This window comes from Petromyzon marinus, chromosome 20, assembly GCF_048934315.1.
Source record: "Petromyzon marinus isolate PM22_M1 ecotype Great Lakes invasive population chromosome 20, UKy_Petmar_22M1.pri1.0, whole genome shotgun sequence".
NCBI classification, from domain to species: domain Eukaryota; kingdom Metazoa; phylum Chordata; class Hyperoartia; order Petromyzontiformes; family Petromyzontidae; genus Petromyzon; species Petromyzon marinus.
In genome coordinates this window covers 1337617-1359743 of record NC_133686.1, presented here as the reverse complement: position 1 = coordinate 1359743, position 22127 = coordinate 1337617, and the positions used below count along the sequence as shown (strand labels likewise).

General features: G+C 56.5%; 1 protein-coding gene across 1 annotated transcript; it reads right to left on the bottom strand.

Annotated features, from left to right (window-relative positions):
• Nucleotides 1-1949: 1949 nt before the first annotated feature.
• Nucleotides 1950-22071, bottom strand: LOC116944250 (programmed cell death protein 6-like). Its single transcript, XM_032957763.2, has 6 exons — nt 20922-22071; nt 17685-17746; nt 6143-6187; nt 4687-4845; nt 4093-4202; nt 1950-2684 (listed from the first exon to the last, which is right to left on the bottom strand). Exons 1-6 carry the CDS (start codon nt 20972-20974, stop codon nt 2583-2585), a joined length of 531 nt encoding a protein of 176 aa, XP_032813654.1. The 5' UTR covers nt 20975-22071; the 3' UTR covers nt 1950-2582.
• Nucleotides 22072-22127: the final 56 nt, after the last annotated feature.

The window sequence follows — 22127 nt, the reverse complement described above, 5'->3', positions numbered from 1 at the left end:
CGCAGAGTCGCAAAGAGACTCAGAGATGTGTGGACTCACAGACCCACGGACTCGTACAGAGGAACGCGTGGCACTGCAGTGCACACGCAATGGCCATCGGGTGGACTTCACGCACCGCGTCTGCGCGCGTGCGTGTGCGCGTGTGGACTCCCGTCCCGTCCCTGCGTAATTCCGAGCGTGCGCCTCTCAGATTTAATTCCATCAGGGAAAAAAAAATACACGGAAATTCCTCGCTTAACGCGGCGTGGTGTTCACACAATGCGTTTTCGCTATAACGCGGCTCTTCCGCTCGGGGACGCTTCTCGCACAACGCGGGTCTCTGAGCGGTCGACGACGAACTACTTTCATGAGCTGCGCAGCTGAGCGGAGTGATACGGTGCTCGGAACGATACAGTAATGAGGCGACGTACCGCCAGACATTTGTCGCGTCCATCCGTATATCTCGCCAAACTTTAGCGTCGCGTTGTTTACAGGGAGAAGTTGTTTTTGCTTGACGCGGCACTTGTCTTTTTTAGTAACGAATCTACCGCGTTAAACGAGGACTTACCGTTGCCCGTGCACGGATCGGTGATGTTGAGATCCACCAAGGAAGTGAGTGGGCCGTGGAGTGAGACGCACGCTTGGGGACTGCGCCGAGCGACAGGATGAGGAACGCCACGAGGATGAGAGAGGGAGAGTTCGCGAACTGGAGAGGCGTTGGCTGTTGAGACGCATCATGGCTTGAAGGGCGGATGATGGTGACGACGATGATGATGATGACGATGATGGCTGATGGAATGGCACTATGGATTGTGGCATCGCCGGACAGCGAGGGATGACACCGGCGTGGAGAGGCCTTCATCCAGCAGTGGACAATTACTCATGATGATGATGGACAGGCCTTAATCCAGCAGTAGATAGACCAATGGCTGATATGCGGGCGCTACATGCCCTTGTCTTCATCTCCGTTATTGGGATTTCTCTGAGCTTAAAAAAAGCCACCGATGATTTACATGAACTATGTTTGAGCTTCCACCGCGAACAGCGATTTCGCCTTTTTAACTGAGCCCGCAATCCAGAGGTCGCCCGTTCGACCTCCCGGCGCGGGAGTTAAAACAAGGATGGAAGTTTCTTAGCCCCCCCCCCCACGTCTCCCCCCCCCCCCAACCCGCCTCTGTCCACCCAGCATCGGCAAGGGAGCTCACCCCGGTAGATTTGATCGGCAGATCGCGTATCGGTGGGGTAAAGTGTGGGTACACACACCTCCTGGTAGCCGAATCACGGCGGCGGGCACGCGTGCAAGAGGCGGCCAAAAATACCCCCAAACACCCCCCCCCCCCCCCCGCCGAACGGAGGCACCCTTCCTCTAACACTTGCAGCGCTGCGCCTTTGCCCGTGTAACACATTGCGTTGTATAAATGCATACATAGAGGATGGGGGGGGGGGGGTGTGAAGGAAGGGGTCTCGCTTTGAGCCCTGCATAGTAAATGTCCGACGATAAAATACAAAAACAATCCCCTCCACGTCGCCCCCCAGGCAACCCGCCGCGCCAGCATCAAGCAGCGGGCAACGCGGGCCGCTCACGCACGGCGAAGCGGGCACGGAGCCTGCGCGCACAGCCGCCGCTGCTGCTGCAGGAGTGGAGCGGGCAGCAGAGGGCAGCAGAGGACAGTGCAACATCAACAAGGCCGTCCACAGGGGTGGGTGGTGTGGGCCACGGGGTAAATCCCACACCGCGTGGACCCCCCCCCCAAGCCTTCAGACTAAACCGGAATCGTTAAATCTGACACCGTGACGTCAAAGCGAGCTCCCGCCCCCCCCCCCCCAAAGCACCGGGCCCGGGGCGGTCGCCACGATTCACCGGCGGTACCCTCGCGACAGCTCTGAACATCAACATCCTAGTTGTTGTACTCTGCTGGACTGTACTTCTGTGCTCCCAAGTGTACGCTCCCCCGACCTTCGCCCAGCCCGCACCCGAGACCAGAGAGCCCGCGAGATTCCATTCCGTGTCTTGAGTGTGACGCGTTGGTTGGTGGTTGTTGTTGTTGTGGTGGTGGAAGTGGTTGTGGCTGTTGTAGCCGCTGAGATCAGAGTCTGTTCCGTTTCTTGAGCCCAAATCTCACCCAAGCTCTCGCCTCAAACACTCCCAGCACCATCACCATTCCATCATCACGACCGCACCATCATCATCACGACCAAAGCATCATTACTGCCATCGTGCTCACAGCATCATCATCCTGTCGTGATGCCACCATCACCACCCTAGCATGGCTATGGCATCAACACAAAATATATCATCAATGCTACTACAGCATCACCAATCAGCATTATAATAGTAATCATCATCTTACCATGGCTACATTACAAAACAAAATACCATCAGTATCACATCATCATCCTAGCATCACCACACATCATAAATATAATAATCACTCACATCATCATCCGAGCATCACCACACATCATCATCATAGCATCACCACACATCATCATAAATATAATACTCCCATCCACCACCACAATCATCATCCTACAGTTGTCACATCATCGTCATCATCTGCCCCCCCCCCCCTATCTCAGGACTTTGGCTCGTCATCCGCTCGTCACATCTTCACGCTGAACACCATGGTCATGAACTGCTCGAACGAGATGTGGATCCAGCCGTCCAGGTCCGTGTCGTGGCCTCGGAACGAGTTGGTCAGAGTCTGCGGCGGAGCGAACGTCACCACAAAGTGTTAATACACAAGGCAAAGGTTCCCCGTGTAGCCTTCACACGCTGTAAGGGGCAAGTGCTGCTCACGAGCGGCACCTCCTGAAAGGCCGGCACGGTTCGGTCAACCCACTCATTCACGTATTCGAGTCACTCGGCCACTGATTCAGTACATCACTGAATTAAGTTGTGGTTGAGTGATTGAGCGAATGAGTGGTGGAGCGACTGAGTAAATTTATTAAATAAGCGGACCGTGGCCACCACTGCTCGACTTTTATTAACTCGTTAACTCACTCGCTGCTAGATATTGGTCCTGGTTCGATGTGAAGCTGTACATCACACAAAGTAACGATTGGCGAATGTGTGGCCAGTTGGACCGGACTCCCTGGGTCCCCCACCAACTGTATCGCTCTAAACTATAAACCATTTTTATTTTACCAGCCAAGGCCCACTGAGCTACACAGCTCTTTTTTCAGAACCGGCTTGGCCACAAATGATAGCTCAAGGAAGTGGCTTATCACGTGGAAATGTATAGCAGCAAAATACTCTAAACACGTGACCTTGATTCTAAATATGGAAGAAAAAAATCCACGCGACAATGTAAACTCCAAATCTACAGCAGCAGCAGCAGGCGTCAGGGTCGGGATGGAACCCACGACCTCCTGTACACCAGGCGAGGTAGTTAACATCTCCTAGCCACAACATCTCCTAGCCACAACATCTCCTAGCGCTCCCCTAACTAACCCAGGCCACGAGGGGCCACGCAGTCCCATCGCCAAGGCTTCTCGTCTCCCACGTGGCTTGGGTGCTTGGGGGGAGGGGGAGGGAAGCTGGGGGGGAAGGTGAGGGGGGGGGGGTCCAAAGAGGGGTCGCAACCAGCCCCGCCCCCCTAATACCCCCCCCCCCCCCCGGCGTGGTAGTGAAACAAGAAGCCCCTTTCATTGACACGGGGCAGCCAGAGGGGCGAGGCGGGTGGTGGGGAGGGGTCACGCACCGTGCCCAACGCAATTAGCCGCCTCAGCCGAGCTCTGAGCCGGCCGTTGTTGCGTGCAGGATGCAAATAGCCCGAGCCGCGGTGCACAGGCGACTCTGTGCACAAGCTGGGGGGCGGGGGGGGGCGGGGGGGGGGCGGGGGGGGCTGTCCGTCGCCCCCCCCCCGCCACCGAGCGTCGCCCACTCGGGCAGCAGTGGCGAGAGGCGGCGATGCCCCGGGCTCTGTCCCCCTCCTCCCCCCCCCCCCCCCCATTGACCAGCGTGGGGAAGTATGGTCGAACAATTCCTAATGATCGACACGGCGTGGTAAAGGCCTACTCATCCAGCGGCGGTGGAGTGATGATATCTCGTGACGATGCTTTTCGAAATAAGAATTAAGAACCTGACCCAGAGCGCCCCCCCCCCCGTACCTGCAGCACCACGCAGCACTGGATGAAGTCGTCGAAGGCGATCTGACCCCGACTCTGGCGGTCAAACCTCCAGATGAGGAGGTCGTAGAACTGGTCTGAGAAGCGGTAGCCTGGCGCGCCATGCCCACGGGGAGAGATCGGCCCCACGTGACTCCCAACACCGGCCAGGTTCGATCACCCACCCACCCACTCAGCCACACATCCACCAACCCACCCACTCAGCCACACATCCACCAACTCACCCACTCAGCCACATATTCACCCACTCAGCCATATATTCACCCATTCACACACTCACCTACCCATCCATCCACTCACTCACCCATCCACTTATTCGCCTACTCGCTCACTCGCCCACTCGCTCACTCGCCCGCTCACTCACTCACCCACCCACCCAACCACTCACTCATCCACACATTCACTCATTCGCCCACTCACCCACCCACTCAGCCACACATCCACCCACTCACCCTCCCACCAACTCATTTACCCACCCACTTATTCACCTATCAACTCACCCACTTTCCCACTCACCCGCCCACTCACCCACCCACTCGCATAACTTCTGAAGCACCCCACCCCCCACCGACGTACCGAACGCGGTGAGGGCCCCCCGCAACTCGCGCTTGTCGATAAACCCTGAAGAGTCCTCGTCGAAGCGGCGGAACATGGCCTGCCAGTCGCTCACGTACTTCCAGAGGCCCGCGAACTCGGCGAAGTTGATGGTGCCACGCCGCTCGCGATCGAACAAACCTAGACCCCCACCACCCGGAGGGGCGGGGCGTTGGAGGGGTGGGGGGAGTCGCGCGCTTTCAGATGCGCTGCTTCTGCGGCCGTCTGGAACGCTCTCTCTTCAGATATTAGGAAGCCACTGGGAGCTGTGATACACTTTTAGTTCATCATCCAGATTGACAATCTAATTTCTTTAGAACTGCTTTGTGTGATTAGTTGGTTGTCCCCCCCCGCACAACAGGTTAGCGTGGTTGACTACGTATGGTGCGAAAGAAGTTCAACATATATACAGACGAGGAGAGAGAGAGAGGGAGGGAGAAGTTGATAGACACGCAGACAAACGCACGATGGACATCCGTGAAAAAGAGCTTCATTCTGATGTAGCTGGGTGGTGGATGGATAGACAGAGAGACGCCTGGACAGACAGCTGGAGAGACACGTGGACACAGGCAATCCAATAGATACATACATACAGACACACGTACGTACACACACAGCAGTGGCATGACCCAATCACCATTGTCTTCGCTCATTACATCATTGACTCATTGTCTAATTACATCATTAGCTCACTTTCTCGTTAACTCATTACCCCATTATCTCGTTCCCTTGTTCGATTGTATGGCTTTAACAACTGCGTGTTCAACTCCCCGTATATCTGAGCGTGTGTGTCTGTGTCAGTGTTTGTGTGCGTGTGTCAATGTGTTTGTGTGTGGGGGGAGCGGTGGTGGAGCGATTCGCGTGCTGCGCTACGAACCCGGCGACCCGAGTTCGATTCACGATCACGGCAAACACAAGTGACGATTATTTGAACCGGTCCGGGGCCTCCTCTAGGTCGACTCAGCCTCAAATGAGTACCTGGTGCGGTGTGTAAACATCGCCACTGGGGAGACAAAGGCGGCCGGTCGTGGTGCTGGCCACCGTTCCTGCCTTCATAGGTGCTCGCTAACAGCACTTGCCCCAACTGTCTATTTAGGCTATACGGGGCGTCTTTGTTTTAGCAGCAGTGTAAGGTGGTTACAATGCGCTACAAATCCCGCCACGCGAGATCGATCCCCGCTCAGGGCCACCATCAGTGACCGAATGTCCGAACCGTTCCTGGGTCTCCCCTAGGTCGACTCGGCCTCAAATGAGTACCTGGTGCGGTGTGTAAACATCAGCACTGGGGAGACAAAGGCGACCGGGCGTTGCGTTAACCGCACTTAATGGGTACCCGCTGAAAGCACTTGCCCCACCAGTCTATGTCGCCTACACGGGGATCTTTGTCTTTGCATGCGTGTGTGTGTCCGGAATATTTCCGCGTGTTTAAGACACCTACCCATCATCAGCTGTATGGTCTGTATGTTGAATGGCGTCCACGTGCCTGTAGGGTGGAGAAGGGGGAGGGAGGCGTTGTGGGGCGAGGAGGGGTCAGGGAGGGGTGGGGGTTGGGGGGTGGGTGGCGGGGTGGGGGATTGGGTGGGGGGTTGGGGGTCAACATGAGATCTGAAATCACGGCCTCGCCCAAATAATGTCACGTGACCACAGCAGCATCAACAGCCAACGTGTGTGTGTGCCTGTGTGCGCGTGTGCAATTGGATCCTTGGCTGCGTGCGTGCGTGTCACGAACGTCGTGGAGGAGCGGTGGCGCGGTGGTTAGCGCTATGCGCTGCGAACCTTCGCGACCCGAGGTCGACTTCCGCTCACGGCCATCACCGGCACCATTGAGGATTATAATATCTGAACGGGTCCTGAGCCCCCACGAGGGTCAACTCAGCCTCAAATGAGCAATCAGAATATGTATTTATGCTGGAGGAATCCGATGAACATCAAGCTCTTGATAGCCGGGCGTGGTGCTGGCCACCCACCCCCTTGTGCGCCGTGCCGGTCTTCGTAGGTGTTTGCTCACAAGAGCACTTGCCCCCACAGTATGTTTAGGCTATACGGGGGATCTTTGTCTTTGTATCACAAAGCCACGCGCCGGCGTGTGCTGTGCTGATTGTCGGAGCGCGAGAACACGAAAGTGTTCGACAAAATAACCAGGTCAGACAATTCTCGAGTCCATTCCTGGACGCAAAGACCACTAAGACAAAGATCCCCCGCGTAGCCTGTAACAGACTGTAGGGGCAAGCGCTGTGTGAGCGAGCACCTAATGAAGGCCGGCACTGTGGCAAACGAGGGGGTGGGTGGCCAACACCACGCCAGGCCGTCTTTGTCTCCCCAGTGGCGATGTATGCACACCGCACCAGGTACTCATTTGAGGCTGAGTCGACCTAAGGGAGGCCCATGACCCGTTCAGAAAATCGTCACCGGTGGTGGACGTGAGCTGGATTCGAACTCAGGTGGCCGAGTTCGTAGTGCAGCGCGCTAACCGCTGCACCACCACTCCCCAATACACTGACACGCACACTGACACGCAGTGTATGTTACACATCCCATCAGCCAAACCGCAATCTGGGGAGTGCATCATTTCAGCAGCAGCAGCGGTGGCGGCGGTTCAACTCCAGCAAACACTCTGATCGGCTTCGACATTGGGCGACTCATCAGCAGTCTTGCCCGACCCGACTCAACAACGCTGGCGAACAGCCACTTAAACTACCAGCTCAGGCCCCTCAGAGCTGGCCACGAATGATAGCGCAACGAAGTGGCTTATCATCGTGTGGAGGAAATTTACACCGGACAAATACTCTCTAAACGCTTGATTGTTGATTCCCGACGTAGAGGGGAAACCACGGAGGAGCTGGAGACAAAATCCACACGACCACGGCGGGAGAGAGAGAGAGAGAGACGCGCAAACGCCAAATATACAGCCTCGGACGTCACGGTGGGGATCGAACGCACGACCTCCTGTAGACCAGGCGCGGTAGCTAACATCTCCTCGTCAGCGTGCCGCCAGTTGTCCCCCAGACAAGGAGGAATGTCTCTCTCTCTCTGAGCAAGGGTGGTCTGTCTCTTCTCTTCTTTCGTATGGCAAAAGAAAGAAAGCCCCCCCCCCCCCCCCCGCGTCCCACGAGCCCCGGGCGCTAAGCCCGCACGAACACGGCGAGCGGCTCTGCCAACACCTGCGGTGTTTCTTTGTTGTTCACCACAGCCCTCTGTCGATCCACTGCTGGATGGAGCGATTCCCCCCCCCCCCCCACACCACCGCGTGGGGTCACGTGGGGTGGCGGATTGACCGGATGAGCCACTGCAGCCCCCGCCGTCGAGATATAATTCGTGATGGCCCAGGTCGCAACGGAACTCGGCCAAGGCTTTACAGCTAAAATACAAAATAGTTTATAGCTTTAGTTTATACTTCACGACACTGTGCCGGTCACCGGGAGGGGGTGAGGGTGGGGGGGGGGGCTAGACTGTACTTCACCACGCGGGTCAGTGCTAGTTGGTGTGTCGACACATCATGGGGGTATTCACGTGATCACACACCTCAACTCAAACTAAACTCTGTTTACTTGACCAGGTAAAGCCCCACTAAGCTGTACAGCTCGTTTTTGAGAAGCGACCTGGCTCTCACAAATGATCGCGCAACGACGTGGCTCATCATCACGTGAATGATTTATAGCAGGGAAATACTGTGAGCGCGTCATGCTGATTCTAAATGTGCAGGCGAAAACCGGAGGACCCGGAGAAAAATCCACGCGTCTACGGGGAGAGAGAGAGACGCAAACTCCAAATACACAGCAGCAGCAGCAGGCGTCAGGGTCGGGATCGAACCCACGACCTCCTGTATACCAGGCGAGGTAGTTAACATCTCATAGCCACCGTGGCGCCCCAAGAATCTAGACACACGAGTCGAGATTCTTCACGAACACGTCTAACAGCTGTAGCACCCCCTCCCCCCGTCCCTCTCACAACGACTTCGATCTCTGCGCGTTCTGTTCCCAGCTGGTTAAACCGGACTGGGGAGGTATGGCGATTCCCTCCGGGCTCGCCACATGGGCAAGCCGAGAACGTCCCCTGACAATTCACCCCCCCCCCCCGGGCCTCCACCCCCCCCCCCCCGGGCCTCCACCCCCCCCCGGCCTCCACACCCCCCGCGCCCCCCCCCCTGACCATCCCCCCCCCGACCATCCCCCCCCCCCGACCATCCCCCCCCCCGACCATCCGCCCCCGACCATCCCCCCCCCCCGACCATCCCCCCCCTGACCACCCACCCCCCCCCCGACCACCACTCAACACCACCGCCCCCCGAACCCCGTTCCGTTCCCCCCCCTGGAACAGACGACGCGTCACGCGGTGTTCGCGTGACGCTGCGCTTGTCACGCGTGACGCTGCGCTTGTCACGCGTGACGCTGCGCCTTGTCACGCGTGACGCTGCGCCTTGTCACGAGTGACGCGGCGCCTTGTCACGAGTGACGCTGCGCCTTGTCACGCGTGACGCTGCGCCTTGTCACGCGTGACGCTGCGCCTTGTCACGAGTGACGCGGCGCCTTGTCACGAGTGACGCGGCGCCTTGTCACGAGTGACGCTGCGCCTTGTCACGCGTGACGCTGCGCCTTGTCACGAGTGACGCTGCGCCTTGTCACGCGTGACGCTGCGCCTTGTCACGCGTGACGCTGCGCCTTGTCACGCGTGACGCTGCGCCTTGTCACGCGTGACGCGGCGCCTTGTCACGAGTGACGCGGCGCCTTGTCACGAGTGACGCTGCGCCTTGTCACGCGTGACGCTGCGCCTTGTCACGAGTGACGCTGCGCCTTGTCACGCGTGACGCTGCGCCTTGTCACGCGTGACGCTGCGCCTTGTCACGCGTGACGCGGCGAACGCGAGAACGCGAGAACGCGTGACCTTTCATCCAGAGTGCCCCCCCCCACCCCTCGCTTTTATGAGTGGACTCTGACAGCGGCAGGGTTCACAATCACCATCATCACCATCGCCGTCACCATCACTACCATCACCACCACTACCATCACCACCACTACCATCACCACCACTAACATCACCATCGCCGTCACCATCACTACCATCACCATCGCCATCACCCCATCACCATCGCTACCACCAGTACCATCACCACCATCACCACCAGTACCATCACTACCATCATCACCACCAGTACCATCACCACCATCACCACCAGTGGCACCATCATAAAGACAAAGATCTCCCAGTATAGCCTATAACAGACTGTAGGGGCAAGTGCTGTTAGCGAGCACCTATGAAGGCCGGCACGAGATACGAGGGGGTGGGAGGCCAGCACCACGCCCGGCCGCCTTTGTCTCCCCAGTAGCGGTTTATTGCACACCACTACACCAGGTACTTGTTTAAGGCGGAGTCTACCTAGGGGAGGCTCAGGACCGGCTCAGATAATCGTCACTGCGGTCAGCGGGAATCAAACTCGGGTCGCTGGGTTCGTAGCATAACGCGCTAACCGCTACACCACCGCTCCCCACACCACCACCACCATCACCACGCTACCTCCCCAGCCCTAGTCTCATTTGTAAGAGCGACCTGGGTGAGTGGGGTGAGGGTGAGTGGGTGAGTGGGAGAGGAGGCGAGTGGGTGAGTGGGTGAGTGGGTGAAGGTGAGTGGGTGAGGGTGAGTGGGTGAGTGGGAGAGGAGGTGAGTGGGTGAGGAGGTGAGTGGGTGAGTGGGTGAGGGTGAGTGGGTGAGGGTGAGTGGGTGAGTGGGAGAGGAGGTGAGTGGGTGAGTGGGTGAGGGTGAGTGGGTGAGTGGGTGAGGAGGTGAGTGGGTGAGGGGGTGAGAGTGAGTGAGTGGGTGAGTGGGTGAAGGTGAGTGGGAGGTGAGTGGGTGAGTGGGTGAGGGTGAGTGGGTGAGGAGGTGAGTGGGTGAGGGTGAGGGGGGTGAGGAGGTGGAGAGGGGAGTGAGGGTGAGGGTGAGTGGGTGAGTGGGTGAGGGTGAGTGGGTGAGGGGGTGAGTGGGTGAGGGTGAGTGGGTGAGTGGGTGAGGAGGTGAGTGAGTGGGTGAGGGGGTGAGTGGGTGAGTGGGTGAGAGTGAGTGGGGTGAGGGTGAGTGGGTGAGGGGGTGAGGGTGAGTGGGTGAGGGGGTGAGTGAATGAGTGAGGGAGTGAGTGAGGAGGTGAGTGGGTGAGTGGGTGAGGGTGAGTGGATGAGGGTGAGTGGGTGAGTGGGTGAGGAGGTGAGTGGGTGAGGGGTGAGTGGGTGGGTGAGGGTGAGTGGGTGAGGGTGAGTGGGTGAGGGGGTGAGTGGGTGAGGGGGTGAGTGGGTGAGGGGGTGAGTGGGTGAGTGTGAGTGGGTGAGGGGTGAGTGGGGTGAGGAGGTGAGTGGGTGAGGGGGTGAGGGTGAGAGTGAGTGGGTGAGGGGGTGAGTGGGTGAGGGGATGAAGGTGAGTGGGTGAGGGGTGCCTGTTTGTGAGGAGCGGTCGTGGAGTGGTTAGCGCACCGCGCTACGAACCTCACCACCAATAACATTGGCGAATATTTGAACGGATCCTGTGCCTCCCCTAGGTCGACTCAGCCTTAAATGAGCACCTGATACTGCATGTAAACAGCAGCACTGCGGAGACAACGGCGGCTGGGCCGTATCCTTGGCTACCCACTCCCTCGTGTCCGGTGCTGGTCTTCATTCGTGCTCGCTAACTCTTGCCCCAACAGCCTCATGAAAGCTAGACGGGAGATCGTTGTCTTTGTTGTTTGAATAGGTGAGTGGGTTAGTGGGCAAATGAATGGGTAAGTGGATGGGTGGGTGGGTGAATGAGTGGGTGGGTGAATGAATGGGTGGGTGAATGAGTGGGTGGGTGAATGAGTGGGTGGGTGAATAGAGGGTGAATGAGAGGGTGAATGAGTGCGTGGGTGGGTGAATGAGAGGTGAATGAGTGCGTGGGGTGAGGTGGGTGGGTGAATGAGTGGGTGGGTGAGGTGGGTGGGTGAATGAGTGGATTAATGAGTGGGTGGGTGAATGAGTGGGTGGGTGGGTGAGGTGGGTGAATGAGTCAGTGGATGAATGAGTCAGTGGGTGAATGAGTCAGTGGGTGAATGAGTGGGTGGGTGAATGAGTGGGTGGGTGAGGTGGGTGAATGAGTGGATGAGTGGGTGGGTGAATGAGTGGGTGGGTGATGTGGGTGAATGAGTGGGTGGGTGAATGAGTGCGTGGGTGGGTGGGTGAATGAGTGGGTGGGTGAGGTGGGTGGGTGAATGAGTGGATGGGTGGGTGAATTATTGGATGAGTGGGTGGGTGGGTGAATGATTGGATGAGTGGGTGAATGAGTGGGTGGATTAATGAGTGGGTGGGTGAGGTGGGTGAATGAATGGGTGGGTGGGTGAATGAATGGGTGGGTGGATGAATGAGTGGGTGAGTGAATGAGTGGGTGAGTGAATGAGTGAGTGGGTGAGTGAATGAGTGAGTGGGTGGGTGAATGAGTGGGTGAGTGAATGAGTGAGTGAGTGGGTGGGCGAATGAGTGGGTGGGTAAATGAGTGAATGGATGGGTGACTGAGTGGGTGGGTGAATGGATGGGTGCCTGAGTGGGTGACTGCTTAGGTTCAAGCTGTAGGGTTTGATTTGTTTCCCCGGATGAGAGCTCAACAGACCAGGGCAGTCTCGTTTGCATGCGCGAGTAACCAAAATGAGAAATGCAAAAAAACATGAATACAGTAGCAGGCATGTAGCAAACAGAAATGACCGTTGGCACTCGAGAAGTCAAAAATACGTATTGTGCAAACATAAATCACCGTTAAATAATTAAATTTTCAGTTCGTTGAATAATAACGTAAAATAATTAATTCCCAAGTTTAAATCGGCGAGACTGTCGCCGTGGTTCGTTATGTAAGGCGAGCGGCAACACGAACACACACACACAGCTACACACACAAACACACAGTCACACACAGCTACACAGCTACACACACAGCTACACAGCTACACACACAGTCACACACAGCTACACACACAGCTACACAGCTACACACACAGCTACACAGCTACACACACAGTCACACACAGCTACACAGCTACACACACAGCTACACAGCTACACACAAACACACACAGCTACACACACAGCTACACAGCTACACACACAGCTACACAGCTACACACACAGTCACACACAGCTACACACACAGCTACACACACAGCTACACACACAAACACAAACAGCTACACAGCTACACACACAAACACACACAAACACACACAGTCACACACAGCTACACACACAGCTACACTCACAGCTACACACAGCTACACACACAGCTACACACACAGCTACACACACAAACACAAACAGCTACACAGCTACACACACAAACACACACAAACACACACAGTCACACACAGCTACACACACAGCTACACTCACAGCTACACACAGCTACACACACAGCTACACACACAGCTACACACACAAACACAAACAGCTACACACAAACACACACAGCTACACACACAGCTACACACAGCTACACACACAGTCACACACAGCTACACACACAGCTACACTCACAGCTACACACACAGCTACACTCACAGCTACACACACAGCTACACAGCTACACACACAGCTACACACACAGCCACACAGCTACACTTACAAACACACAGCTACACACACACAGCTACACACACAAACACACACAGCTACACACACAAACACACAGCTACACACACAGCTACACTCACAAACACACAGCTACACCGCTACACACACAGCTACACTCACAAACACACACAGTTACACACACAGCTACACACACAGCCGCACAAACAGCTACCCACAGCTACACACACAGCTACACACACAGCTACACTCACAAACACACACAGCTACACACACAGCTACACACACAGCCGCACAAACAGCTACACACACAGCTACACACACAAACACACAGCTACACACACGGCTACACATAAACACACACAGCTACACACAAACACAAACAGCTACACACAAACACACACAGCTACACACAGCCACACACACAGCTACACACAGCTACACATAAACACACAGCCACACACAGCTACACACACAGCCACACACAGCTACACATACAAACACACACAGTCACACACAGCTACACACAGCCACACACAGCCACACACAAACACACACAGCCACACACAGCTACACACACAGCTACACACAAACACACAGCCACACACAGCTACACACACACAGATACATACACAGCCACACACACAGCTACACACAGCTACACACACACAGCCACACATAAACACACAGCCACACACAAACACACACAGCTGCACACAGCTACACAAAACACACAGTTACACACAAACACACACAGCTACACATACAGCTACACACAAACACACACAATGCTACACACAAACACACACAGCTACACGCAAACACACAGCTACACGCAAACACACACGGCTACACACAAACACACACAATGCTACACACAAACACACACAGCTACACACAAACACACAGCTACACGCAAACACACACGGCTACACACACAACTCGCTACACGACCACACTAAAACAAAGATCCCCCGTACAGTCTTTGACAGGTTGCCAAGTGTACGCTGTTCGCGACCACCTGTGAAGGCGGAAACAGCACACGACGGGGGGTGCGTGGCCAGCACTTCCACGCCCGGCCGCCTTTGTCTCCCCAAAACGGATGTGTATACACCGCACCGTGTGGTTTTTTTTTTGTCAGGTTGAGTCAACCGTAGGGGAGGTTCAGGACTGCTTCAGACATTCGCCGCTCGCGTCAACAGCGAGCGTGTGGTAGTGGAACTCTGGTCGCCGGGTTCGTAGCGCAGCGCGCTCACCATTGCGCCACCGCTCCCCACGACACTCACCCGGCCGGGGACGGGTGAGGGAGGAGGGGAAGGGTCCTTGCCCGAACCAAAGGCGAACGCCTCCTTACATTTCTGCGGTTACTCATTGGTTTTTTTCGGTAGAGCCACGTATGTAGAAATACAATAAAATTATATTAATTATTGTATTTCTACATACGTGACTTACCGAAAAAAACTATGAGTAATTTTACGCAGTCACGAAAGCTTTAATACTTTATTATTTCTGCGGTTATTTGTTTTTGGGTGGTAACGCTGCTGCCGCTACCGCTACCGCTATTAGTCGCTGCTGCTGCCGCTATCGCTGCTGCTATTAGTCGCTGCTGCCACTGCTGCTGCTATTAGTCGCTGCTGCTATTAGCCACTGCTGCTGCTATTAGCCACTGCTGCTGCTATTAGCCACTGCTGCTATTAGCCACTGCTGCTATTAGCCACTGCTGCTGCTATTAGCCACTGCTGCTATTAGCTGCTGCTGCTGCTGCTATTAGCCGAGTAGCCGAGGGCCGTTTTTGGAGCGACCTCGCGCAGAGCCGCGATTGCCGAACCGCCTTGCTCACTCGTCACCCCGTAGAGTTTCTCACCAACCTCACCCCACATACTCACCTCCACCTACCCCCCACCTACCCCCCTCACCTACCCCTCTCACCTACCCCCCTCACCACCCTCACCCCACATACTCACCTCCACCTACCCCCCTCACCTACCCCTCTCACCTACCCCCCTCACCACCCTCACCCCACATACTCACCTCCACCTACCCCCCTCACTTACCCCTCTCACCTACCCCCCTCACCACCCTCACCCCACATACTCACCTCCACCTACCCCCCTCACCTACCCCTCTCATCTACCCCTCTCACCTACCCCCCTCACCACCCTCACCCCACATACTCACCTCCACCTACCCCCCACCTACCCCCCTCACCTAGCCCTCTCACCTACCCCTCTCACCTACCCCCCTCACCACCCTCACCCCACATACTCACCTCAACCTACCCCTCTCACCTACCCCTCTCACCTACCCCCCTCACCACCCTCACCCCACATACTCACCTCCACCTACCCCCCTCACCTACCCCCCTCACCTACCCCCCTCACCTACCCCCCTCACCTACCCCCCTCACCTACACCCCTCACCTACCCCCCTCACCTACCCCCTCACCTACCCCCCTCACCTACCCCCCCTCACCTACCCCTCTCACCTACCCCCCTCACCACCCTCACCCCACATACTCACCTCCACCTACCCCCCTCACTTACCCCTCTCACCTACCCCCCTCACCACCCTCACCCCACATACTCACCTCCACCTACCCCCCTCACCTACCCCTCTCATCTACCCCTCTCACCTACCCCCCTCACCACCCTCACCCCACATACTCACCTCCACCTACCCCCCACCTACCCCCCTCACCTACCCCTCTCACCTACCCCTCTCACCTACCCCCCTCACCACCCTCACCCCACATACTCACCTCCACCTACCCCTCTCACCTACCCCTCTCACCTACCCCCCTCACCACCCTCACCCCACATACTCACCTCCACCTACCCCCCTCACCTACCCCCCTCACCTACCCCCCTCACCTACCCCCCTCACCTACCCCCCTCACCTACACCCCTCACCTACCCCCCTCACCTACCCCCTCACCTACCCCCCTCACCTACCCCCCCCCACCTACCCCGCTCACCTACCCCCCTCACCTACCCCCCCACCAAACCCCCCCAACCTACCCCCCCATCTAATTCAGCAGGACCTTACCTCTGCGTTAGTGTAAAAATCCACCCACTCATGAATATTAATGAGGGGGGGGGCTCATGTAGAGTGACGTCACGCAAGGGGGTGGGCCTCATGTGGAGTGACGTCACGCACGGGACACATTCTTGGCGTATTATTGTAGTAATTGATCGTCGTACACTATATTCTCTGTGGAGAGGGGATGACCACCCGCTGGGAGATGGAGCGGTGAGTTCGCCTGCCGTTGCTGGGGTACGGATTCTCGTTGGGGGTTGATGGCGCTTTGGGGAGGCCTTCATCCAGCAGTGAAATGATCATGGCTGCTGCTGCTGATGATGATATTCAATTAAACTAAATTATTTTACCAGGTATGGCCCACTGAGCGATATAGATGTTTTTCATAAGCCACCTGGCCACAACTTTACCAAGTGGCTTAAACCCACGACTTCCTGCATACCAGGCGAGGGAGTTAACATCTCGCCACCGCAATCAGAAGTTTGTATCTCCACGTGGAGACACGGAGAATGGCTCTGCTTAGAATGTCAATAGGCACGCATCAGGTCCCACAGCAACACATCATGAGCTTGTGGACAATACTCAGAGTCCGATTGACGATACCATCTGGGTAACGCGACAGCGTTTGCTTCACGAGCCTGACTGCTGATGAGACCCAGGAGATATTTAAAAAAAAACCGGTGCAGAGTTTGCCTGCCGGGACTAATACTGCTCCTGCTGGAGAATATTGGTGTGGAACGCCAACATTATTATTATTACTACTACAGTTTTAATATTAGGCCGATGAACCGACAGGGTTGCGTTGATTGATTTGCGTGCGAAGAAGACGCGGCTGACGTCGGCCCCGTGGGCCTATTGGGCTCGCCCTCGTGGCCACGCCCTGCTGATGATACCCGGAGACGTCGAAGCCGATGTTGTTGGGATTTTGCATCCCCGAGCACCGTGGTTGAGATGGCGCGGCAGTCCGGGGCTGGGGCTGCTGCTGCAGGGCCCCACTCGTCACTGCGCCGCGCTCCCACGGCACGGAGACCCCCCCCCCCCCCACCGCCTGCCCTGTGGACTCGTCCATCGGTCTCCGACATCCAAGACTCCCCACAGCTCCCCCCCCCCTCTGTGGGGGGGGGGCTGGGGGGAGGGGGGGCTGGGGGGAGGGGGGGGGCTCGCAGCTCCGTCCGCGAAGCGAGCGGCCTCGCCTCGGCGCGAGAATTCTCACCGTCCCGCAAATTCCACGATTTAAATAGAGACGGGGGGAGGGGCACGTCCCACCCGCCCCTTCTCCCCCCTCCCCTCTATCCCCCCCCCCTACACGGGATGACTCTTTGTAACAGCTGAATGATCCTGGCAGAAGGAAGGAAGCGATGACGCTTCACGTACCGTTCGACAGCGCCTGCTGCAATTCCATTGCAGAGATAGTTCCACTTCGGTCCTTGTCCACCCTGTGGGTAGGGGGGGGGGCCCACACACGGCATTCATTAAGTTGGAGAGCGGTTCGTGGTGGGAACTTGAGCCATCATTGGGGGGGGGGGCGGGGAGGCGGTGTGGCGGTGGCGGTCGTGGTGGGGAGCGGTGGTGCAGCGGTTAGCGCCACGCTACGAACCCAGCCGCCCGAGTTCAATTCCTGCTCGCGGCCAACACCAGTGACGATTATCTGAACCGGTCCTGGGCCTCCCCTAGGTCGACTCAGCCTCAATTGAGTACCTGGTGCGATGTGTAAACATGGAAAATGGCGAGACAAAGGCGGCCGGGCGTGGTGCTGGCCACCCACCCCATCGTGTGCTGTTCCAGCCTTCACAGGTGCTTGCGAACAGCACTTGTCCCTGGGTAACGCGGCAGTCTGTTAAGGCTACACGGGGGATCTTTGTCGTTGGTGGTGGCGGTGAAGAGTCAGATCTGCAGCGGTCGGCAGGTCAGAGCAGGGAGTTATCGTTGCGAGGAGTTCCGTTCCGTCTCAAACGGGCTGCACGTCTTCCCTGAGCGTCAGTCGACGCTTGCCTCGCCCAGCTGTGTGTTGTGTCGGGGTTCAAGGCCACCCGGTGAACGCCCTTCAATAATCGACCGAGTTTGTGACAAATTCCAGCGTTCTAGCTCTTCTAGAACGTTAGTGCCAAATTCCAGTGTTCTGGCCCTTCTAGAACATCGCAAGATTTGACATCGATCGTATATCTAACCCCGTTCAGTGCCCCAAATTTAAACCTCTTGAGGTGAGAATTGAGCCCAGAACAATGATCACCAAAGGTCATTTGAGTCTAATTTAGTGGGAGTTTAACCCGGGAGGACCGCATTACCACGTGGACTGCACACCCGCTGCTAATCAGCAAACACGGTGATAGTGGAAGTATTACCACGTACATGGTAAGGGAGTCGCGGTGGCTAGGAGATGTTAACTACCTCGCATGGAATACAGGAGGTCGTGCGTTCGATCCCGTCCCTGACGCCTGCTGGATATTTGAGCTTTGTGTCTCTCTCGGTCTCTCTCCCCGTGGTCCCGTGGGGTTTTCTCCGGTTCCTCCGATTTTCCCCTTCACATTTAGAATCAACATCACTGCGTTCAGAGTATTTGGCTGATATAAATTTCCACGTGATGATAAGCCACTTTGTTGAGCTATCATTTGTGGCCAGGTCACTTCTAAAAGAAAGAGCTACATCGCTCAGTGGGCCTCACCTGGTAAACTAAATAGTGAATAGTTGAGTTCATGGTATAATACAAAGCCCGGTCTCCAACTCGCCTCCACTATACCGCTCGAGCTTCTCTATGTGCTGCCATGGAGGACCGTTGCCCGAAACGTCGCCTATTATATTACACAGTTTTTCCTCTGTAAGGCCACACGCACAGTGATGCCACTTCGAGCGTTTAGTCGTTCCATTGTCCTTCCACCGCACCTCCGACTAGCGCGGTTAGCTCCGTGCGGTGCGAAAGAAGTTCAACACACAGGGGACGTACACGCACGCAGGGGACGTACACACACACACCTACACACACACACACGTACACACCTGACGTACACACAGGGGACGTGCACACACACGTACACACACGTACACACACACACACGGGACGTACACACACACACGTACACACACACACCTAACGTACACACACACACAGGGGACGTACACACACGTACACACACACACGGGACGTACACATACACACGGGACGTACACACACACACGTACACACACGCACGTACACACACGCACGTACACACACGGAACGTACACACACACAACAGGGGACGTACACACAAACACACACACCTGACGTACACACACACGGGACGTACACACACACACGGCACGTACACACACACACACGTACACACACACACGTACACACACACCTGACGTACACACAGGGGACGTACACACACACACACACCTGACGTACACACACACACGTACACACACGGGACGTACACACACACGTACACACACACACAGGGGACGTACACACACACGGGACGTACACACACACGTACACACACACACGTACACACCTGACGTACACACAGGGGACGTACACACACACACGCACGTACACACACACACACGGGACGTACACACACACACGTACACACACACACACACGTGTACACACACACGTACACACCTGACGTACACACAGGGGACGTACACACACACGCAGGCGTGCGCAGAATGTGAACGCTCTTTGTGTTTCGTTCCGTTTCTTCTGCCGGCGCGGTGCGATTCGAGCTCCGTGAGCCAAGGACATTAATCGTCGGGGCAGCAGCGCCAATCCGCCTCGCTCGTGCGGCCCTCCACCACCCCGCCGCGGGGAGGGGGGGGATTTCTGTTCGCCGCTCGCTGTCCGCCAGGCGGTGCCACTGCTCGATGGGGGCGACGCGCGGGCTCCTTGTCAGTGATGCGGCTCAAAATAAAGTGTCACGAAATGGGTGGCGACGCGAAACGTCGTCGTCGGTCCCCTGGCTGCTGCCGGTCAGAACCGAGCCGCGGTCCCTCGACTCTGCACGGCCAAAGTTGGCCCGGATAATTGGCGTGACAGACCGGGTCTGTTTCCTGCCTGTGTGGACTTGATAACAACAACAACATAAGTGGCGCGTGTTTTTAAAGGGAATAACCCGAATCCACCCCGCTCCAACACCACCACATCTGTCTGCGTTGTGCCTAATTAGGGGGCCCGGGGAGTCCGTACGGGGTTAATGGTGGCCGAGGTGAGAGTTAGGACCCCTATGACTGGGTTCTAGGGGGTGCTGAGTGCAGAGAGGACCCGCGTCGTAGAGGGGACCCGGCCCAAACAGTAAACCGTCGACTACCTTCAATATCATTGTCCTAGGCGACGAGTATCCACGATCATCGCCAACCATAACTATGATCGTCTCGTCAAAACATCATCACAGTTGTCACCATCAGCCGCAGGGACAGCACTCGTCAACATCGTCGTAAAGCGCCGCATCAACATCCAATCTCCATCACGAGTAGCAGTGGCACCAAAATCATGCACATCATCATCAGCATCATCATCACAGACAATAATAACACAATCATCCAATCCTCACCATGATCCAATCATCATCCATCACCCAATCATCACCATCGTCAAATTAACGCTCACCATCAGCTGGGTCTCACCTCTGAAACATCGAGTAGAGAAAGGCTTGATCCTGTACCGAGCCCTTGGCCATCGCGACCCCGGGGCCAGCGAGAGGCAGCGCTCCGAGAGGTGGGGGGCAGCGGGGAGAGGTGGGGGGCAGCGGGGGCAGGAGGTGGGGGGCAGCGGGGAGAGGTGGGGGGCAGCGGGGGCAGGAGGTGGGGGGCAGCGGGGAGAGGTGGGGGACAGCGGGGGCAGGAGGTGGGGGGCAGCCGGGGGCAGGGGGTGGAGGGCAGCGGGGGCAGGAGGTGGGGGGCAGCCGGGGGCAGAGACACCCCGCGCGATGTGTGGCGTGATACAGAGAGCGTGAGAGAGTGAGAAAGAGCGTGAGACAGAGACAGAGAGAGAGTTAGACAGAGAGCGTGAGAGAGTGAGAAAGAGCGTGAGACAGAGAGAGAGAGTTAGACAGAGAGCGTGAGACAGAGAGAGAGAGACAGAGAGAGAGTTAGACAGAGAGCGTGAGACAGAGATATAGAGTTAGACAGAGAGAGTGAGACAGAGAGCGTGAGAGAGAGAGTGAGTCAGAGAGAGTGAGACAGAGAGAGAGTGAGACAGAGAGAGCGTGAGACAGAGAGCGTGAGAGAGATATAGAGTTAGACAGAGAGAGTTAGACAGAGTGAGACAGAGAAAGAGAGTGAGACAGAGAGAGTGAGACAGAGAGAGAGCGTGAGACAGAGAGAGCGAGACAGAGAGAGCGTGAGAGAGATATAGAGTTAGACAGAGAGAGTTAGACAGAGTGAGACAGATATATAGCGTTAGACAGAGCGCGTGAGAGAGAGCGAGAGACAGAGAGGGAGTGAGACGGAGAGGCTCGCATCCTCCTCCTCGCTCTTCCCCTCCCTCTTCCGTGGACGTCACGGCGCGCACTCACACACGTGTGTCAGTGTGTACGCGTGTGTGTGTACACGCGTGTGTCAGTGTGTGTGTGTACACGCGTGTGTCAGTGTGTGTGTACACGCGTGTGTCAGTGTGTGTGTACGCGCGTGTGTACACGCGTGTGTCAGTGTGTGTGTACACGCGTGTGTCAGTGTGTGTGTACACGCGTGTGTCAGTGTGTGTGTACACGCGTGTGTGGGGGTGTGAGTATAGTGGGGAGCGGTAGTGTAGTGGTTAGCGCTACGCTGCGCGACGATCCCGGCAACCCGAGGATCGATTCCCACTCACGGCCACCAACATCGGTGACGATT